This window comes from Muntiacus reevesi, chromosome 2 (genome assembly GCF_963930625.1).
Source record: "Muntiacus reevesi chromosome 2, mMunRee1.1, whole genome shotgun sequence".
Lineage (NCBI taxonomy): Eukaryota > Metazoa > Chordata > Mammalia > Artiodactyla > Cervidae > Muntiacus > Muntiacus reevesi.
This window is the reverse complement of record NC_089250.1, coordinates 248,686,068-248,708,662: the sequence shown is the minus strand read 5'-3', so window position 1 is coordinate 248,708,662 and position 22,595 is coordinate 248,686,068. Positions and strand designations below refer to the sequence as shown.

The window sequence follows — 22,595 nt, the reverse complement described above, 5'->3', positions numbered from 1 at the left end:
CCAGCTGATCTGGGGACAGCATGTCTACAACCCAACTGCAATGAAAACTGTAGGCGTTTCTGAGTAAGGAAGGTAAAGCTGCCTCCTAACGAGAACACCTATTTGGGCAACTTCTGATCTGGGGAAAGGTGAATACCGGAAAAGTTAGGAAGCCCCAGAATTTCCAGTTTAAGATCTAAGCAGTCTATTTGTTGCAAAGGCGGGTACAAAGAAATTTAAGACATGTATTGCTCCATGCACCTTAGACAAAAGATTTCATGCACTCTCTCAAAAGACATTTATTAAGTGCTATTCTGTGCAAAGCAATGTGCCAGATTTGGGGAATATAAGAGTGAGTGGAAAAGCAGTCAGATTCACAGAGACAGAGATTGCTTGGGGCTGAAGGGTGGGCTTCCCTGGTAGTTCAGTTAGTAAAGAATCTGCCTGCAAGGCAGGAGACCCCGGTTCAATTCCTGGTGTTGGAAAGATCTCCTGCAAAAGGGACAGGCTACCAACTCCAGTATTCTTGGGTTTCCCTGGTGGCTCAGCTGGTAAAGAATCTGCCCGCAATGCAGGAGATCTTAGTTTGATCCCTGGGTTGGGAAGATCCTGGGTTCGATCCCTGGGTTGGAAGGGGCTGAAGGAGGGGGAGAGTTAGTGTTTAACAGGTACAGTGTTTACGTTTTATGAGACGAAGAGTCCTGCAGAGGGATGCCGGTGGTTGTAGTACAAAAATGAGAATGTACTTAATGCTACTGATGTGCTGTGTGTGTCATGTATATTTATTACATTTAAAAAATTACTTATTTATTTGTTGCACTGGGTCTGAGTTGTGGCATTTTCAATCTTTGCTGTGACATGTGAGATCTAGTTCCCTGACCAGGACCCTGCACTGGAAACACAGACTCTTAGCCCCTGGGCCACCAGTGAAGTCCCCTTACTGCATTTTCATTAAAAAAAAAAAAAAAAAAAAAAAAAAAAATATATATATATATATATATATATATATGTATGATTGGTGTGTTCAGGGGCTGTGCCCTGTTGACAATAGAGGTGAACAAAGAAGTGCAATATCTACGGTGGTCCTGAGCTGATACATAAACTACTATAGAGCCTGGAGAAAGGAGGACTAAATTTGCCTGAGAAATCAGGATAGGCTTTTTACAAAGACCAGAACATTTAACATTTAGAGTTCTAACGGATGAATATAAGTTTATCAGATGGAGAGGTTGGGGCAGGAGAAGGCATCTGAGGCATAAAAAACAGTATGGACCAATACGCTGGAGGCAAGAAATAGTACGTTGACTATGTGGAGCTGGTGCGAAGTTCTCAGGGCTTCTGGTTGGGGGCGGGGGGGAGTACAGGAGAGAATTATAAAGTCCAGAGGGGTCCCGATTAAAAAGGACCTGCCCATCATGCTAGGGAGCCTGGCATTTATCTTAGGGACCACAGGGAACCTTTGAAAAAATGATAGTTGAGGACAGGTCTTCAGATATGCATTTCAGAAAGATCTCTTTGGCTGCTCTCTTACCACACTGAGTAACTGAACATCTACTAATCTGGAGAATTAAAAGAGTAGAAGTCCCCTGGTGAAGGAAAGAAGTCCTAGGAATCCAGGTCTGTCCCAGTACACTTGTTAACAGTTTACCTCTTCCTCAAGTATAATCTCAGGCCTATTCTTCTTAGTTCCTTCAGAACAGACAGCTGGCAATGAAGCAGCCTGGGTTTGGCTCAGCTCTCTTCTGTCTGACCTGGGCACCTAAATGTAAAGTTTCCCGACTTCAATTTTCTTACCTACAAGTAGGGTTATGAGTGTAATTATCTCACAAGGTTGTCAGGGTTCAATGAGATAAAGCATGTGAAGAACTCAGTGCTTGGGATTCCCCTGGTGGTCCAGTGATTAAGAATCACCTTCCAATCCAGGGAATGCAGGTTCAATCCCTGGTCAGGGAACTAAGATCCCACATGCCACAAAGCAACTAAGCCCACATTCTGCAACTAAGACCTGACACAGTCAAAAAACAACAACAACAACAAAAAAAAAACAACTCAGTGCATTGCCTGGCATATAGCAGACCCCTGGTACACATTAGTTACATCATTAAATGCTAAACCTCAGAGAACACACAATTTGTTTGGAGCAGATTTGCTAAGAGCAAACACGCTGTGGGGTGATGAGCAATGAGCTGGAACAGACCCCAGAGCATTAATCCAAACTGTTACTTTAAGTTACTCCAAGGAGTCAGAACCTCGCCCTTTCAGAGGATGGAGCAAAGATAAGTGGGTTTTGCAACCCAGAGGCCTATCTGATTATTAGCACAATCACTCTTAGAGGAAGAGCAGATTCTCAATCAGGCTGCAGGGCAGGAGGGAAGTCCCAAGCCTCTCACTTCCCAGCCTGCAGCCCCAGAGGTACTGTGTCTCTTTCAGTTTTTTTCGGCTCCCTTCCTTTTCAGTTCTGGGTCCATTATGAGAAGTTGCTAGATGGCATAGTCCATGGTTGGCCTATGCTTTTGGCAAGGGCTACAGGAACACAAGGAAGAATAAAAATGAAGCCTGCGCTGTTTCCTGTCTCTGCTCTCTGAAGAGTTCCCTCTGGCAGGTCCCAGGAGCAGGGCATCTGGGTCCGAGGCTGGTCCCAACACTCTGCTCTCCCTCTGTCATTCTCCAGGGTAGACAGTAAACCAACACTAAAGAGAGACTCTGGTCTGTTCTCCTTTTGGTTTCCAGGATCCAAAGCTGCCTTCCATTAGCTGTATTCTATGTAGAAAATGCCCAAGTGACTCAGTTTCTGAGTCCTTCAGATGACAGTCACAGAACCTGTGAGGACAAGTTCAGGAGCTGCACTGCCTGGGTTCATTGACTGGGCTGTAACTTACTATTAAAATAGTTGCTGAACAAGTTACTTATCTTCTCTGTCTTAGTTTCCCCATGTATAAAATGGGGATATTAATCATACCTAAGTGGGATCATTATGAAAATTAAATGAATGAATTTAAAGCACTTAAATATATGTGCTACCATATAATAAATGCTCAATGAAAGTATTTTCACTAGGTTGTATGATACACTGAATTTTTTAAGAATGCAAGTACTATATAAATTGAGAGAAGCTAATAGTTTTATTTGTTTGGAATTTTACAGAGAGCAGTTTACCAGTTTGGAAAATCAGGCTACTCAACTTACTTCTCAGTAGCTGGTATAAGAAATTTATTATTGACTTGTATTTGTAGCTCTTACATTCATGATGGTTCTGCACAGAAGAGGAACTGAACAGTTCATTGTATCTTTAGAGTTGGCCTAGATATTACTATATTAAAATATGTTATTATAAAATACTATTCCTTTATTCCTTCTTTATATTATAGTTGAATATTACATTGATTTTTAAATATAGGTAGGTTAAGGAGCTATACATTTCATTTCAGGAGGATAAAAAGGGGAACTCTAAAATATTTGTTAAAATAACTTGCTGTAATCACAGTATGTTGGTTCTGATCTAGAGAAAGGGAGTTGACATTGATGTTTCCACATATGATAGTTATCTTGTGCTCCAATTCACTTTCATGACGTGACCTAAGACACTGTGGATAAAAAGGTGAACCTTGTTCAAGTGGGTGAGAGAATTAAGCAAGAAGAAGAGGGGGAGATACTATATTCTCACAAGCCCTTGACCAACATGAGCTCCCAAGAATAACTGGAAACAGTGCTAATCCTTCCTGGCATTACCTTTGGAAAATCGTAACCGCAGTCTCTTCATGAACTTCGTTTCTTCATTCATAAAACAGGATGGTTGGATTATTTTCCAAAGTATGTCTCATGGAACATTACTACTTGGCATGCTTATAATGAAAACAGGGTTCCTTGGTAAATGGCTGAGGAGCTGAGGAAGCTGGTAGTTTTCTTTGTCACAGGACTTCTCAAATCCCTTAACAGGCAAACGTACACAGAATCTCCAGGAGGGGAGTATACAGCAGTACACAGCATTTTCCAAAGTTATTTGACCTTGGACACCTCATGTTGAAGGAGCAACTCACGGAGTTAATAAGCAAAGTGAAATTTTTTGTGAATTGTAAATGAAATAGTCTCTAAGGACTTTTCTACCACGAAGATTTCAAAATTCTGTGCTTAAATGACAGTATCTTCTTGGTGATTTTAGATCAGATTAGGAAGGGTAAGGATAAAGCTATCCTACAGAAAATAAAACAGCTTAAGTCTGATGTAGAAGAGGAAGACAACTCAGGTTCTAACATATGTAAGTCTATGTAAATGAGTATGCAGAAGAGGCAGAAAGGGAGCAGTCTTTAAATGTTAGGTCTTCCAAACTGTCACTTATGTTATCACTAGAAAAAGTTGTACACTTATATTTTAGCAGAAACAGTACGGTACTGAGTCCCAATTTTTTCAGTTTTACTTCTTAAATCCATCACTTATGTCATATTGATTTGGCCAAGTTACTGTTGAGGAAATCTACGGGACTATCCCCTACTCCCAGGCACTGGCTCCAGCCTCTTCTCTCATAAATGGCTATGGGGGAGGCTGAACCTCATTTTATACAAATTAGCAACCCCACACGTCCCACTTGGCCCAGGCATGCTGGCTGACCTGGGATGGGTATCCGATCTTAGCTGGCACATTATGTTTCTCCCCTGAAATTTTTGCATTTGAGGCCAGAGAGAGAATATCTCAGTGTTAGATGTAAGATGCCACACTGGGCTACCATCAGTGGTCATGCTGCTGTCAGAACAAAAAGAACTAACAAGGCCACGGGCAACAAAAGTTCAGATGCTAGAAAGCAACTGGATGAATCCTAGGGTCATGGTTCTGATTTGCCCAGGTTAGTACAGATTACATCTACTGTGATGCTATAATTATTAATAGTGTCCGCTCAGAAGTGTCCTGGTTTGGATGGCAAATTGATTCTTAAATCTAAGAAGCCCAGAAGCAAGTCTAATGTACTACAGAAATGCAAAAAACTTCAGGAGTTGATGCGCTATACTTCTTAACATGGAGATGAACAGAAGCCCTGGTTAGAAGTGAGTATGAGTAGAATTAGGTCCCCTAATGCCTTCCACTCTGTATCCAGGTGACTGCCCCTCCCCAACCACAGCAGAAGTCTAGAGTTTTATCCTCTTGAGGTCCAATTAGAGAGACTCTGGATAGATGAACATCAGATAAAGATAAGGATGAGGTTGCTATGTTGAAAACAACAATTATGTGAAAGTCCACACACTGAATGGTGAGACTGCCATCCTCCTCCTTCCACCTGTCTTTCAGAACCCTGGCAGCCAGGCTCACATCCTCTAGGAAGGAGACAAGACAGTTCTTCTCTAACCAGACTCAAAGATAAGACTTCAAAATAAGTCGGAATCTCCCAATGAATTGGCCAGATCACCCTCCTATACAGTCCACCTGTTCATAAGTATTGCCCATGCACACAGAGCATCATGAGCTTTTAAAGTGTTCTATTCTTAAATCTTGCAACAGGTTTAGGAAGTAATGGGTCCAGAGAAGAGCAAGTGGATGAAGGGTTGATTGTAGGAGTCATGTGAAGATATTAGAGTACCTGATGTATTTGAAACTTTTAAGAGATTTATAAACTTTTAGCAGAGATTGGGGATGAATTGATCATAGATTTATAGAAAAGGAACAACTATAAACCTGAGATATTTATCAACCTCAGAGAAAGCTGAAATTCATATAAGAAAGGAAATATAATCATATCACATGGCTCAGCTATGAATAATGGTTATAGTCAGAATAATATAAACATTAAATGCTGTACAGTAAAAACTGTAATGTAGTTGTATAGGGAGAATGGGGAAGAGGAATGCATATATTTGTGGGGGGCACACTAATAATAACTAATACATATTGACTTTTTAGAGCCTATACATTCTAAATACTTTATATAAAGAAGTTCATTTAATTCTCACAGCAACCCTATAAAATGGTACCCATTATCCCCATTTTACAGATGAGGAAACCAAGGGAACTCAATCTTAGACATTCTAATCTTAGAGTTCATGCTCTAAGCCTAAGCCACATATACTCTGCTGTCTCATTCCTTCTCACTGCAGGCCAGTTTTTTTATACCTGAGGAACATAATGACTACATCCCACTTGTACGTATTAGATCTAGTCAGAAGTCATTAAATGAACTGAAAAATCAAGAAATAAGAGTATAAGCATGCTACTTAGAAATGTAAGAGTAAACATTTAAAAAAGTATCTCATCAATAGGATCTCTGGTTCCTCTGCCTTTTCTAAAACCAACTTGAACATTTGGAAGTTCACGGTTCACGTGTTGCTGAAACCTGACTTGGAGGATTTTGAGCATTACTTTACCAGCACGTGAGATGAGTGCAATTGTGCGGTAGTTTGAGCATTCTTTGGCATTGCCTTTCTTTGGGACTGGAATGAAAACTGATCTTTTCCAGTCCTGTGGCCACTGCTGAGTTTTCCAAATTTGCTGGCATATTGAGTGCAGCACTTTCACAGCATCATCTTTTAGGATTTGAAATAGCTCCACTGGAATTCCATCACCTCTACTAGCTTTGTTCATAGTGATGCTTTCTAACGCCCACTTGACTTCACATTCCAGGATGTATGGCTCTAGGTGAGTGATCACACCATCGTGATTATCTGGGTCATGAAGACCTTTTTTGTACAGTTCTTCTGTGTATTCCTGCCACCTCTTCTTAATATCTTCTGCTTTTGTTAGGTCCATACCATTTCTTTCCTTTATCGAACCCATCTTTGCATGAAATATTCCCTTGGTATCTCTAATTTTCTTGAAGAGATCTCCAGTCTTTCCCATTCTGTTGTTTCCCTCTATTGCCAACATCAGCTGGATCATCGAAAAAGCAAGAGAGTTCCAGAAAAACATCTATTTCTGCTTTATTGACTATGCCAAAGCTTTCGACTGTGTGGATCACAATAAACTGTGGAAAATTCTGAAAGAGATGGGAATACCAGACCACCTGGCCTGCCTCTTGAGAAACCTGTATGCAGGTCAGGAAGCAACAGTTAGAACTGGACATGGAACAACAGACTGGTTGCAAAAAGGAAAAGGAGTACGTCAAGGCTGTATATTGTCACCCTGCTTATTTAACTTATATGCAGAGTACATCATGAGAAATGCTGGGCTGGATGAAGCACAATCTGGAATCAGGATTGCCGGGAAAAATATCAATAATCTCAGATATGCAGATGACACCACCCTTATGGCAGAAAGTGAAGAGGAACTAAGCAGGCTCTTGATGAAAGTGAAAGCAGAGAGTGAAAAGGTTGGCTTAAAGCTCAACATTCAGAACACTAAGATCATGGCATCTGCTGGTCCCATCACTTCATGGCAAATAGATGGGGAAACAGTGGAAACAGTGTCAGACTTTATTTTGGAGGGCTCCAAAATCACTGCAGATGGTGATTACAGCCATGAATTTAAAAGATGCTTACTCCTTAGAAAGAAAGTTATGACCAACCCAGACAGCCTATTAAAAAGCAGAGACATAACTTTGCCAACAAAAGTCCATCTAGTCACGGCTGTGGTTTTTCCAGTGGTCATGTATGGATGTGAGAGTTGGACTGTGAAGAAAGCTGAGTGCTGAAGAATTGATGCTCTTGAACTGTGGTGTTGGAGAAGACTCTTGAGAGTCCCTTGGTCTGCAAGGAGACCCAACCAGTCCATCCTAAAGCAGATCAGTTCTGGGTGTTCATTGGAAGGACTGATGCTGAAGCTGAAACTCCAATACTTTGGCCACCTCATGCGAAGAGTTGACTCATTGGAAAAGACCCTGATTCTGGGAGGGATTGGGGGCAGGAGGAGAAGGGGACAACAGATGGCTGGATGGCATCACTGTCTCGATGGACATGAGTTTGAGTGAACTCTGGGAGTTGGTGATGGACAGGGAGGCCTGGCGTGCTGTGATTCATGGGGTCAGAAGGAGTCGGACACGACTGAGCGACTGAACTGAACTAGTCAGCAGGATACAAGATTAATATACAGAAACCTGTTGCATTTCTTTACACTAATAGTGAAATATTAGAAAAAGAAAGTAAAAAACAATCCCCTCTAATATAGTATTGAAAAAAAATACTTGGGAATGAACTTGACAAAGGAGGTGAAAGACTTATATGCTGAGAACTTTATAAAACACTGAAAAAGGAAACTGAAAATGATTCAGAAAGATAATCCCTGCTCTTGGATTATAAATGTTAATACTGTTAAAATGACCATAATACCCAAAGCAATCTACAGATTTAATGTGATCCATATCATATTACTCACATTTTTCATAGAACTAGAACAAATAACCTTAAAATTTATATGGAATCCAAGAGACCCATAATTGCCAAAGCAATTCTGAGGAAAAAGAACAAAGATGGAGGCCAAATCCTTCCAGACTTCAGAAATTACTGCAAAACTACAGTAATCAAAACAGCATGGTATTGGCATAAAAAACAGACATATGGATCAATGGAATATAATACAGCCCAGAAATAAATCCAAATCCTATGGTCATTTAATCTTTGACAAGGAGGCAGAGTATACAGTGGAGAAAAGACAGTCTCTTTGACAAGTAATGCTGGGAAAGCAGGACAGTGGCATGCAAGTCAGAACACTTCATAACACCAACACAAAAATAAATTCAAAATGACTTAAAGGCAAATATAAGACATGACACCACAAAATTCTTAAAAGAGAATATAAATCATAAATCTGACATAAATCACATATTACATGGCTGAGCTATAGATAATAGTTATAGTCATAATAATATAAACACTAAATGCTATACAGTAAAAACTGTAATGTGATTGTATAAGGAGAATGGGGAAGAGGAATGCAAATACATATATTTCTTATGTCAGTCTTCCAAGGCAATAGAAAAAAAAGCAAAAAACTTAAACAACAACAAATGAGCACTAATCAAACTAATAAGCTTTTGAATAGCAAAGGAAACCATAAACAAAAAGAAAAGAACCTACAGAAAAGGAAAAAATATTTGCAAACAATGGAACCAACAAGAGCTTTATTTCCCAAATACACAAATAACTCATGCAACTCAATAACAAAAAGACAAATAACCCACTCAAAAAATAGGGAGAAAAATGTAAATAGATATTTCTTCAAAGAAGACATACAGATGGCCAATAGGCATAGGAAAAGATGCTTAACAACGTTAATTATCAGAGGAATCAAATAAAAATTACTAAGTTAAAAAAATACACACCAGTCAGAATGGCCATCATTAAAAACTCCACAAACAATAAATGCTAGAAAGGGTGTGGAGGAAAGGGAACCCTCCTAAACTGCTGATGGGAATGTAAACTGGTACAGCCACTATGGATAACAGTATGGAAGTTCCTGAAAAACTAAAAATAAAGTTGCCATATGATCCAGTAATCCCAAATATGGGCATATACCTGGACAAAACCATAATTCGAAAAGATGTATGTTCATTGCAGCACTATTTACAATAGCTAAGACACAGGAGCAATCTAAATGTCCATCAACAGATAAATGAATAAAGAAGATATGGTCACATATATACAATGGAATACTACACAACTATAAAAAGAATGAAGTAATGCCACTTGCAGCAACATGGATAGACCCAGAGATTATATTAAGTGCAGTAAGCCAGACAGAGAAAGACAAGTATCATATGATACCACTTACATGTGGGATCTAAAATACAAGTGAACTTACGTATGAATCAGAAACACTCACAGATACAGAAAACAAACATATGGTTGCCAAAACGGACAAAGGGGACGAAGGATAAATGAGGAGCCTGGGATTTGCAGACACAAACTACTCTATACAAAACAGATAAACAATAAGGTCCTACTGTATAGTACAGGGAACTAATATTCAATATCATGTAATAACCTACAATGAAAAAGAATACATGTAACTGAATCACTGTGCTGTATATCAGAAACCAACTTAACATTGTAAATCAACTACAATAAAATCTAAAATAAATAAAGTACACCACTTTACACCCAGCAGGATGGCTATAAATCTGGTAAATGACAGACAAGAGCTAATGAGAATGTGGAACATTTGAAACCCTCATGTGCTGCTGGTAGAAAAAAAAAAATGGTGCAGCTGGAGAACAGTCTGGCAGTTCCTCAAAAAGCTAAACATAGAGGCACCATACAACCCAGCAACTTCACTCCTAGGTATATATCCAAGAAAACTGAAAACATATGTTGCACAAAATCTTGTACACAAATGCTCATAGCAACATTATTTAAAATAGCCGAAAAGTGGAAATAACCCAAATGTCCATCAATGAATGAATGAATGGGTAAATAGATATGCTAGATCTACATAGTGGAATATTATTCAGCAATAAAAAGTAATGAAATCCTGATACATGATCATCATATGGGTACAAGATCATCATATGGATGATCTTGACCACATTATTCTAAGTGAAAGGAGCCAGACACACAAGGTTGCATATTATGGTTCTTTTTTATATGAAGTATCTAGAAAAGGCAAATCCATAGGCAGAAAGTAGGCTATCCATAGTAGAAATCCACAGGCAGTAGTGGGTGCCAGGGGTTGGAGGGGTCATGGGGGAATAACTGCTAATGAGTACAAAGCTTCTTTTTGGGAGTAATGAAATGCTCTGGATTAAATGGTGGTGATGTTTGCACAACTTAATGAATATACTAAAAACCTTGAATTGTAGGCTTTAATTTTACAGATATGAGTTACATCAGTTATATCTCAGTTTTAGAAATTGTCAGAAAAACCTACAAGGTGAGGGGAGACAGGGGCTACTGTGCTATTGATGGACAGAGCATGGTCAATTTACCTTTCTTTGGGTCAGCAGCAGTGGCCTTGCATAAGTGTCTTTGTCTGCCTGGACCTGGCCTTGCCTCTCTTCTATTCACCAGCTTCCCTCAGGCTGGGTCTGTCTCCAGCCTGGTCCTACTCTCCTGACAACTTTCCAGCAGCTCTCTCAGACCCTGGCTCAGAGCCTGGGACAAATACACCACTGAAAAATGCCCCTGACAATCTCCAGAGTTATCTAGCTGCAAACCCTTTCTTTAACTCAGGGGTTTCGAGGCATGACTTCTGAATCACTATCCCATATAGAAATCCTGAGAGATGGTACAGATCCTTGGAAAAACAAGCATTCATTACTGACTAAACATTTAATTTTTAATGTGTGGGAATGAACATTTGAAAAGTTGTGCTTCTGGTCTGACTGGGTCTTAGGAAGTGAAGAAAGTCATCACAGTTTCTTGGCAACACCTTGCTAGAGGGAAGGGATGAGAACTTGCTACTTACAGAGAAAGTATATGGCTAAACAGGAAATGAAACTTGGTACCAAGTCTCCATTCGATAAACCGCAACATTGCTTTAAACATTCTCAGCATGGGAAATTAAATCAGTGACTGCTTATTGTATATTTTCACATACTACTGGTGTAATTCTTTGCATTAAAAAATAATCTTTATCCACTCTTTGTTTTTAAAAAAGTAAGCAGCATGAGGTTCGGAACAGTAAAGCAGGCTAGAGCACGGGCCTACAGAAAAGCAGCCAGGGCTTAAACCTCTACCACTCAATACTAGCTGTGTCAGCTTGAGTGGCTTGTTTAACCTCTGAAGGGCTTCCTTTAGCTATCTGTAAAATGGGGGTAACACCACCTACCCCTCAGAGGTCCTGAGGGAATCAAGTGAGACAATACAGCAACGGACTAGCTCAGTGCCTGCTTTATGAGAGCAGAGAGCATGATTCTTCTTATTTTGTGGTGCTATATCCACTGCTTCCTTGTGGTAGGCAAGAAAGGGGGAAAACAACAGTGTTGGAGGTTAAATCAAGTCCAAACATATAAGTTCTTTTAGTTCAATAACTACAAAGCTTCTAGGCTCTTGTGCATTTTCCCAGTCAAGTTGGTACCAATTATGAGGAGGAATGAGGTGATGTATGCAATTGTGAGATGCTTGCAGAGTTGAAAGGCTCAACTGCAAAATCTGAGATGACTGAGGGTGAGGGGCTGACATGATAGAAGGTATAAGGTTCTAAAGTTCCAGCCATGAAAGAAATTTCCTATTCATTTGGATTGAATATAAAAATATCTTTGAAAAAAAAAATTATCTTTGGTGGGTTTTCACTAGTCATTCAACAACCCAGCAAATCTATGGATCAGACATTAGTGGTGGTTATGGTGGTGATAATAACATCATCCCCACTATAATCCTCATCATTGTTGTCTTTGATATTTGAGACACTCCACACAGAACAGGCTTTTCTCAAGATGCAACAATAATGAACAAGTGGAGAAGCATGAGCACAAGACAGAAAGGACTGTGGGATCCTAAGGGCCTCTGATGAGTTAGATTTTGTCTTCCAGTCCCCCTGTGTTCGGGTCCTGACGCCCAGTACCTCAGAATGTGACCCCACATTATTTGGAAACAGAGTGGGAGTGATACAATTAGTTAAGATAATGTCATACTGGAGCAGGCTGGGCTTCTGACCCAAAATGACTGGTGTCCTTACAAGAAGAAAGCCATGTAATGACAGACATAGAGGGAGCATGCAGACCACCACAGAGGCAGAGACTGGAATAAGGTAGTGTCAAGCCAGTAAACACTCAGGATTACTGGCAAACCACTGTAGGCTGAGGAGAAGCAAGGAAGAACTTCCCAATTGACCTCAGAGAGAGCACAGTCCACCTTGATTTTACACTTCTGGCCTCCAGAACTACAGGACAGTAAATATTTTACTTCATTATATTATTTTAAAATCATTTCATCTTGTATTTTTTTGGCTGTGTCATGTGGCATGTGGGATCCTAGTTCTCTCACTAGGGATCAAACCCATGCCCCCCTGCAGTGGAAGCGCAGAGTCCCGACCACTGAACCACCCTGGGGAGTCCCAAGGCAGTAAAATTTTGTTGTTTTAAGCCACCCCATTTGAGGTACTTGTTATGGTTGCTCTAAGAAATTGATACAGGGCCTCAGAGGATTTTTTCTCTAAGATTGAATGGAGCAACAGCAAGAAGAATGTCTAAGAGTGAGTCAGAGGGAAGTGTCTGTGGGGGATACAACATACTTTAAAACCCCTCTATGCCTCTGTCTCCAGGGCATCATAAACAATGCTGCAAAATGCTGAATTCCTATTAAATGCTTTTTATTAATATTATCAATAGGTAAACACCTAAGCCCAAGCCAGTAGTGGATGACTGACAAAACTCCTGCCCTGTTCAACTGGCAGTGGCGTTATGCTCCCAGGAAGGGGTGATACTCCTTAATTTCAGTCTTGAAAGGGCTCTCCTCAGCTCTTTTTCAAAGTTTACAAAGGAGTAATTATTACCTGGATCCAAGTCATTTTTATATAAATGTTCTTTTCATTTGCTCCTCATATGGAACCTCTGATTTGTTAAAAGGAGTAGTGTCTGTGGAACCAGCTCTGGGAAGGAAACTGGGCTCGTTTAACTGCACCCATAGCACCAAAAAACCCCACAACAAATGTCAAAATAATTTTGGGGATAAAGCAAAGCCAATAAAATGCAGAAAAGATTCCATGTAGTCTGTCAGTTCACTTATAACCTGCTGCGTCAGAGACTGTCACATCTCCCTTGGGTTCTAGTTCTCAGTCTGGACAGACAGGCACAAGGTGAACCCAAGACACATTTGCTAATCTTTTGGATGAACTGCTGTCAGTTCATGTGACTGTATGTGACTGCTGTCATTAAAAAAAATAACATCATACACAAATCTTTTCTAAGCCTTGGTTTTTGCTTTCTCTCTCACAAAAAAGTAGGAGAGCAACTTCCAACTGCACAAAAGTGAGTGAACCCGCTATTACTAATGTTACTGGGAACAGACTGCTAGTATCAGAGTCCAACACTGGACTCAAAAGAAGGAATCAAAAACCATTCCTGGGACTTCTCTGGTGGTCTACTGGCTAAGACTCTGTGTCCCCAATGCAGGGGGCCTGGGTTTAATCCCTGGTTGGGGAACTAGGTCCCACAAGCTGCAGCTAAGACCTGGCACAACCAAACAAATAAATAATTATTTAAAAAAAAAATTCCTGGGTGGAGGCCTGGATTTGGCTCTGAACCTGACTCAACCATCAATTAATAATTAATCTCAAACTCTTCTCCCTGAAGATGCTTCCAGATTTTGCTTATTTTTGAAGACACAAGATGGTGTTGAGGGTTGGTTGTCATCTTGAAGGAATAAATTCTAAAGCCGACTTACTTATCTCCCATTAAAGTATAGATTATTCTTTTGTCACTTAAAATTAGGGATTAGAAGGAAGAAATGGTACGTGCTATAATTACTTGTTAATGTTAAAAAACAAGGGAGAAAGTTTCAATATTAAAATGTCACCACACTTAGTCACTACAAACCTGTGTGCAAAGTTCTAAAGTATTTCATGGTTGTTGTTTTTTTTTTCTTTTTTCTGACCACAACATGCAGGATCTTAGTTTCCTGACCAGGGATCAAACCCATGCGGCTCGAACCCATGCCCCCTGAAGTGGAAGTGCAATGTCTTAACTACTGGACTGCCAGGGAAGGCCCTCACAGTTCTTCTAAGTCAACTTTCAGTAAACTATGCAGAGGACTGTGGTATTATTTACCTACATAAATCTAGAACTATGGTCAACCCCAAATCATTCATTCTTTTTCTTACGATACTCAACCTTTTCCCCAGTGTATATATAGTTGGTTCGTGTTATTCATAATATTAATAGTTATGTTCTATAAAATTGTGTGAACACTGAATTAACAGATCCTGAATTAATGGATACTGAACTATTGCTCCTAAGGGAAATATATGGTCAGGATTCTGAGAGCCTCTGGTCACACCAAATCACTCATTCAAAAATCTTTAAAAGGGCTTTCCTGGTGGCTCAGTGGTAAAGAAGCCAACTGCCAAAGCAGGAGATGAGGGTATGATCTCTGAGAGAAGATCCCCTGAAGAAGGAAATGGCAACCCACTTCAGTATTCTTGCCTGGAAAATTGCATGGACAGAGGAGCCTGGTGGGCTTCAGTCCATGGGGTCACAAAAGAACTGAACATGACTTAGCAATTGAGCATGTATGCACCCCTAATGCACTGCATGCCTCCCAGATACAACTGGTAGGCTGTTGCTCAGCCCTTACTGTTCCAATTATTCATTACTGTCTTTGGAATGAATGAATGTCCTAATAATATGGGTGTGCTACACATTTACAATTCTCAGAATAAACAAGTCACCTTGCAAAGACTTAACCTGGGGAGAGTTGGAGAGTTAGGCACAATTTTCCCATGCTGTCTCCCGTCTCATAATTTCCATGATAAGGAGGGCTGTTCTTAACTCTGAGGCCAACAGAAAGCACAGGTATAAACATATCTCTTCTCCTTGGCATTCCTTGTAAATTCAATTTTCAGCAAAGGTAAGGCAGAATTCGCTTATACAGGGGGTTCCCTTCTGGCTGCAGGTTATACTTGAGAATGAGTAAATAAACAGATATGATCATAAGGCCAAAACAAGGCTAAGCAGAGAAAGTGTTTCATTAAGAAAGAGAAGGCTGTATTTCCCTCCAAAGTGGCTATTCTAGCTATGTACAAATGGGAAAAAGGTAAAAGCTACCCCATTGGTGGAGGTGGTAATGTCTTCCCTCTCTGATTCCAGTCTATCTCCTGATCTTTTGGACCTCCACTTCTTACCGGACTCTGTTTTCTTTTCAAGCTGCCGGGAGCACAGTTTGTAGGCCGGCACATCCACAAGAAACAGAGAATTCACTGAAACCTAGGATTATCTTTTGGCACTCTGCAGCTTGAGAGACAGTGATTAAGAGGAAACAAAACAAAACAAAACTTCACCAACAAAGTGGCATTTTCATTTCAGCTGTTCCTGGGGGCAAAACAGAGCAGTGAAGAAAATCTTAGATTGAAAGCTCTGCGGTTATCCCCACTTCTCATTAAAGTGTCCCTGATGATAATCACACCTACGATTACAAGACTTAACACACCTGGTCTCAAGGGCGCACCAGGAAGAGAAGTTGTACACTCATCTCATCTCATTTCGTTTTCTTTATTCACTGAGTAAGCACAATTTATAAATTTCAGTGAGTACAGACTGGAGACAGTTTGGAGAACAGAAGTTTTTCATTCACATGGCTTTTTGAAAGTGACACAAACCTTCCATGGCTACAAATTATTTCCGTACTGGTGAGACAGGCAGTGTTGCTCTCAGTGGCTACATGCAGATGTGAAAAAATCTGGACAGCGCTTCTATTTCTTCTTGCACTTCACTAACCAGACATTTGCTATGCTACACACATACACACACACTTTCTCACTGAGTAAGGATGCGTGCACTCACAGAGTTTTTAAGATTTAGTTTAATAGTGTTGTGACTCAATTTTTAAAATAAATTTTTATTTTGACATAATTTTAGATTTACAGAAAAGCTGCAAAGACAATACAGAGAATTCCTGTATACTCCTTACCCAGTTTCCTCTGTTGTTAACAGAGGCGCTATATTTGTCAAGAGTTTCGTAGATTTTGACAGTGGGTAAAAAACACTGACTTTTCAAATTCCATTTTGTACAGCAGATTCTCAACAAGAACAGTGAGTACCCTAAAACCATTATCTGAAATGTCAAGTTATGATCTCTCCGTCCCCCACTCCAATCAAGGTCCTAGATAAAATAACTGGGGGATAACTAATGCTTGTACAAAAATGGTGTCAGGAATTCGATTTGGCAAAATTCTAGCATGAACAAAGCTAAGTGTCTGACAAAACACTTTCTTAATGGCTTCACTGACACTTGGTTAAATACTGATGTGTCGGCCGTAGACAAGCATTGTGGATGCCAAGAAGTGAATTATTAATGCAAACTCTCTTTATAAAGTCAACTGGGAATGTGTTTCCAATAAAATCAAGCAGAAAATTAATTTAGAGGTCATTCTTTCTTAGCACACACGTGAACAGATATACTTTCTTCCTTAGACTGGTCACACACTGGGGAGAAATCCAGCCAAACCCACTTGGAGGAATAAAAGTTTAATTTATGCAACGACTAAAATCTCATGGATTGCACTCACAGCTAGAAAGGAGACATCTGAAATGAAGCCCTTTAGTGATTCCATATGAACAATGAAATGAGTCAGGAAGACAAATCACTCAAGTTCACGCTATAAAAAGCAGGCTTGGTGCGGTCCATAGCTCACCCTGGAACCTGTCCCTCTAAAGGGAATGCTGGGGCCCAGGACCTCAACCTATAAACTTGTGTCCTGGTTTTTCTGGAGGTTAGGATGCAGTTTGCCTAATGTGATACAGAGAAAACGAGACTCTTACAGAAGATGCAAACAACAGAATTTTCCTGCTATAAAAGTCCCTGCTGACTTGATTCATCTGTATGAATTCACCCAGGAAAAAGGTTCCAGGCCTGTCCTGGTGAAAGGAAGACTGATGAACAGATAAAGAACAAAGAGGGAGGGGATCTGCAAATGGTAAGAGACTGACTTACCTCAGTGGCCTTCTGGCTGAGTCCCCGAAGCAGCAGCACAATCACGTGGATGGCAGCTCTCCGCACCTGGACTTCATGGTCTGTTTTTGCCACAGCAATCAGACAAGCTGTTACCTAAGAGGGTCAGGGAAGAAGAAGTCAATAAAAATCAGAGTTGCACAATTACCTAAAGCCTTTCAACTGTGTTCCACTTTCTACACATTCATTGCAAAAATGTGGCTTAGCCAGGGGTGGACTGCGTCCTCATTCTCCATGAAAAGGGAGAGATGTAGTGGTGGAGACCTTGATTTAGTCTGGCTTTTCTGGAAAGGGGCAAAATCTGGTTTGGAATTCAGGAGGGAGATTTGGGAGTGGGAAGGAAATATACATGCATATAATAAAGGCATGGTCAGAGGTAAATTTCTCCTCCAAAGTGGAAGGAACTGTTACCTGCCCCACTTTGGGGACATCATGTCGAAGAAAGAAAAACTGATCTGAAACACAGTGGTGTATAGGGATGTGAGGACCTTGAAGACTGACCCAAGCAGGCTTTCGAGTTCAAGGCCTGGCATGAGGATCAATGTGCCAACTGATGAAATTTTCAGTCCAGGGATAGAGAAATACATAAATATTCAAACTGATATTCTAGCATGTCCAGATACCCCATCCGACAAGTCCAGTGTATGGCCCATGCGAGTCACAAGGGGTCAGTTTCTGAGACTCCCTGCCTAGGCATCTTCACTTGTGGAATGGGTCCTTTAGTGTTCATTTACTTTAAAAGACACTTCAGTAACAGAAAAGACTTGGGAATTATTTGCAAAACATGGTATAAGATATAGAGTAATAATTATACGTCATAAAATGAAAAATTTCTATACCTTGTACCAGCCATCCTGCTCCCACCCTACTCCTGGTAGGCACAACAAAAATATTCTAAAACCTCTGTAAAAAGACACCACTAGAAACAGCAGTAATGATCCTTTATGAGGTATCTGTGCAAGATCGAGAAGGAAAAAAACATTTTGGAGTGTAACCAATGACAGCAAAAATCTGAAGGTAAGTCTAAATTATTCACTTGGTTTCTTACATACTTTGTTATGTGATTTACTGTGTGAGTGTATATCTTGGCCAACTGGTAGGATTGCTAACCATGATAAGAAAATAGCCAGATTGTGTGCTTGGGAACATGTATAAATACATATTACATTTAAAGAATGGTTTTTTAAAAAGGTTTAAAAAAAGCACGTAGGCACAAATGAGGAAATAGCTTGTGCAGAAATTTTAACTATGCAGGTTGTATTTTTCACAGCTTTCAAACAGTTGGGCATAGTTCAAAGTGTCTAATTAATCAGCGATGGCAGAGGGATTAGAAGAAATAGCTTGTTCTTAAATATAATTGCATCTGTGATGTACTGGCATTTAATCAAGTTGTACATCTATTAGACAAGCCTGACGCTTACAAGTGAAGGGAAATCCCAGAAAAACTCAACTCTTTGGGGACTGTTTCTCAATAAGACTCAGCAAGCTGCTTTTGCTTTTACCTGGGACCCCAACCCAATGCCATCAGGGGCTTCCATGCCTCTGGCATTAACGGTAGAAGCAATTCAGTCCTCGGAGGAGTCCCTTGGGTGACCTCCAAAAAGGCAACAGTATAATAGGTACCTCCACTTGCAGGCTTAGTATTTACGAGGTAAGAGCTGAAATCAGAGAACAAGTTGGAGCTAGGTCTGAGGCCTTCCTGACACATAAAAGGTTAGCTTATTCAGTCTGATAACTGAAGTATGAAAGCCAGCCCAGGCCCATGTAATACACAGACTCTGCAAAGCCTTTTGCCTGCTTCCTTCAAGGTTTGGTTCTGGCCCACGTTTCTACATTTGGTGGACAAAAGCCTCCTGGCCTGGAACCCCGCCTGGTCCAACGCTTCTGCCTCAAGGTTCAGTGTAGAATCAGCTCTGACTGTCAGGCATTTATTCCACAGTCAGGACAGGCAAAAGCATCTTGACTGGAAAAGGGCTTCTGCTGTAAGGCCAGTCCTTGAATCCCTGTGCCACCTTAAAGATGTGACTGGGAGGAGCTGGTTATTCCACACCTTGCTGAGATCAGCCATAATGGCCTTGTGCTCTTGGTGACTTATGACCAGACTGTACCAAGCCCATCTGCAATCAGCCACTCAGGACAGTCAGGCAGAGGTCTGTGACACCTTCATCACAGTACCAAATCCCATGACATGTATACAATGTTCGGTTGTGCAAAATGTTTTTTCAAGGCATCAGAATTTTAATACGGTCTTGCACATACCATCAAAACATACAAACAGCTTCTTCCGTTCAGGTCAAGCTCCCATAACCAACTCGGAATGCTGTCCTTCAGCAGGCCAGTGGGGCAGACTCCTCGTCAAACACTACAAGCAGGGAAGACGCCTGGCCGCTCTCTTCCATCTGGCCAGTCTGAACAAGTCACTCTCATGGCTGGTCGCTCTCACCTCCAGCCCCAAGGACATACTCAACACTGCCTTCTACCCCCTAAAAGCTTTGGAGAACAGATAGATGATGTAAGGTCTTTACTAATTTATGAATTGGGATAGTATTTCTCTTCTAAGTCTTCCCAAAGGGCAGAAACCCATTCCATGGTATCTTCATGTCACCTGCCCTAAGGGCCAATGCACCTATACTAATAAACTAAACTATGGAAGGGTTTTTTTAAATTGGATAAACTATGTAAACCATCTCCACTTCTGAAAGCCAAGCAGAGAGAAAAATGACAATCGCTTTGGAAATGTTAAAGGTCAGTTTAACCAATTTGACACCTGATAGGAGCCAACAGAAATATGGAAAAATATCACTCCCCAAATAGCTGGCACACACCAGGCATAATCAGAACTATATAAATAAAGATAAAACAAATGGCAAGAGGGCCAAAAATCAACTTTGGAAAATTTCAGAAGAGAGGTAGCAGGGTTCAGGTATCAAGAAAGCATGATTTCAACTTTCCAACAGCACCTTCCTCCCCTTTCCCCAAACTTCCTCTGTTAAAAGCCAGCCAGTCTGCTAACTTGTTCAATGTTAAATCATTTGTCTTTCTGTCAACTAAGAAACGTTAAGGTGGGACAAAGTGAGAGCGTAGCACTGACATAAACATACTATCATATGTAAAATAGCTAACAGGAAGCTACTGTGTATTACAGGGATCTCAATTCGGTGCTCTGTGATGACCAAGAGGGATGGATGGGATGGAGGTCAATGTGGGAGGGAGGCCCAAGAGGGAGGAGACATATGTGTATATGTAGCTGATTCACGTTCTACGGCAGAAGCCAACACAACACTGTAAAGCAATTATTCTCTAATTAAAAATAAATAAAAATAATCTTGCAATTGAAAAAAAAAAAAGAAACTTTAACAGCCAGGCAGGATGCCTCTAATTCACTTAATCTGATGAGAAACAGAACCGTGGTGGCTCTGTTCACTTCCTTGAGGTTCCCCAGGACATCTACATGAGCCTTCATCTCAGTGCTTAAGCTGTTATCGAGGAAACAACACTGATGGTGACAAATCTGGTCATCAAATCAAATCACTCAGTGGAATCAGAGGTGACAGCTCTGCATCAGCCTTCAAAGCCCGAGTTTGTGGAATTCTGGGCACCACCTTACAAGTGGCTTGCTCCTGTACTTGTCGCCTGGGGCATATCCTATTTGCTGTTCTGAGGATGGGCCTCTCACTGCAGTTCGCTTAAATCATATTTACTTTTCATGGAGAATGATAAAGATGAAACAGACTATCAAGATTTGGTTTCAAGCAACACAGTTTTTGACAAGAACAAGGAGAAATTGGGGAAAAATAATAATGGTTTCCAGACAGGTTAAATCTTGACATCAACAGAGAGGAAAAACCTGAATTCCCAGTAGAGGCTGTGAAAGGGCTGGTCCTTTCAAATCCTTTTATGTTCCTTCCCTACTTGTAAGCAGTGTCACGGCATAGACAGTACCCAAGTCTGGACTACCCAACGGGGTGGACAGCTTTGCTCAGAAGCTCGAAGCCTATGACCCTTGGATCAGATCACGTGAGAAGTGCCTATGAAGGCTAGTTTGTTCAATTTTATATCAAAACAGGTTACACTTCCCCTTTCCTCTGCCTGCCTAATGCTTGATCAATGTGACTTCCCTGCTGCCCCGACAGGCCTACCTGAGGGTCCCAGCTCTGTGTTCCCTCAGGACCTTGGGCTTGTCACGGGATATCACTCTATTCCACTGTCTATTTATTCCTGTGTGCCACAGTCTACTGAGATTTCCTTGGGGGAAGAGATTGGGTCCTTTGTGTCCTTTCATATACCTGACACACGACAAACACCCATGAAGAACTCTTTCAGTTTGCAGCCAAAGACACATTTCCCCAGAGTTAAAAGTTCCTTCTCCACTAGTACATGCTGGGGTCAAGCATGTCTGAGACTACAAAAGACTTCAAGAGCTTTCATGAGACAGTGAAAAAACTTTTGTAGAAGACACAATAAACTTTTAAAATAAATTAGATAGGACTTCCCTGGTGGTCCAGTGGATAAAAATCTGTCTGCCAATGAAGGGGAGGCCGGTTCAATCCCTGGCTGGGAAGATCCGACATGCTGCAAGGCGACTGAAGCCTGTGTGCTACAGCCACACTCTAGAGCCTGTGGCTGCAAGAGAAGTCACTGCAATGAGAACCCTGTGCACTGCAACGGAGAGCAGCCCCTGCTTACCCCAACTAGAGAAAGTCCATATGCAGCAATGAAGACTCAGCACAGCCAAAAATAAATAAACAATTAAAAAAAAAAAGTAATTTCATTCCTCTGCTCTGGTTACCCATCTCACTCACAGTAAAAGTCAAAGCCCAGAAGGCCCTCTCCCCATGTATCTGCCAGGATCTGCTCCTGCTCCTTCACGTGTGCTTAAGTCACTCATCACTGAAGCTTTCCTTATTCATCCTGGTTCACAGATTCACATATAATAGCAAAGTCCCTCCATCCCCTTGCCTGACTAGATTCATCTCCACTTACTCTATCTGACACAGTACATATTTGTTTGTTCACTTGCTTGTTTGTCACCCAACTGTCCTCTTTAGAATGTCAGCTTCATGAGGACAGAAACTCCGTTCTGTTCAGAGATGGATCCCG

At 40.9% G+C, this 22,595-nt stretch overlaps 1 protein-coding gene across 1 annotated transcript in view; it reads right to left on the bottom strand.

The window, feature by feature from the left end:
• TANGO6 (transport and golgi organization 6 homolog) overlaps window positions 1-22,595 on the bottom strand; it is a 180,859-nt gene that overhangs the window by 12,791 nt on the left and 145,473 nt on the right. The window contains exon 18 of the mRNA XM_065919341.1: window positions 17,478-17,591. Coding sequence (XP_065775413.1) covers window positions 17,478-17,591 — 114 coding nt within the window. The remainder of the gene's footprint in view (window positions 1-17,477; window positions 17,592-22,595) is intronic.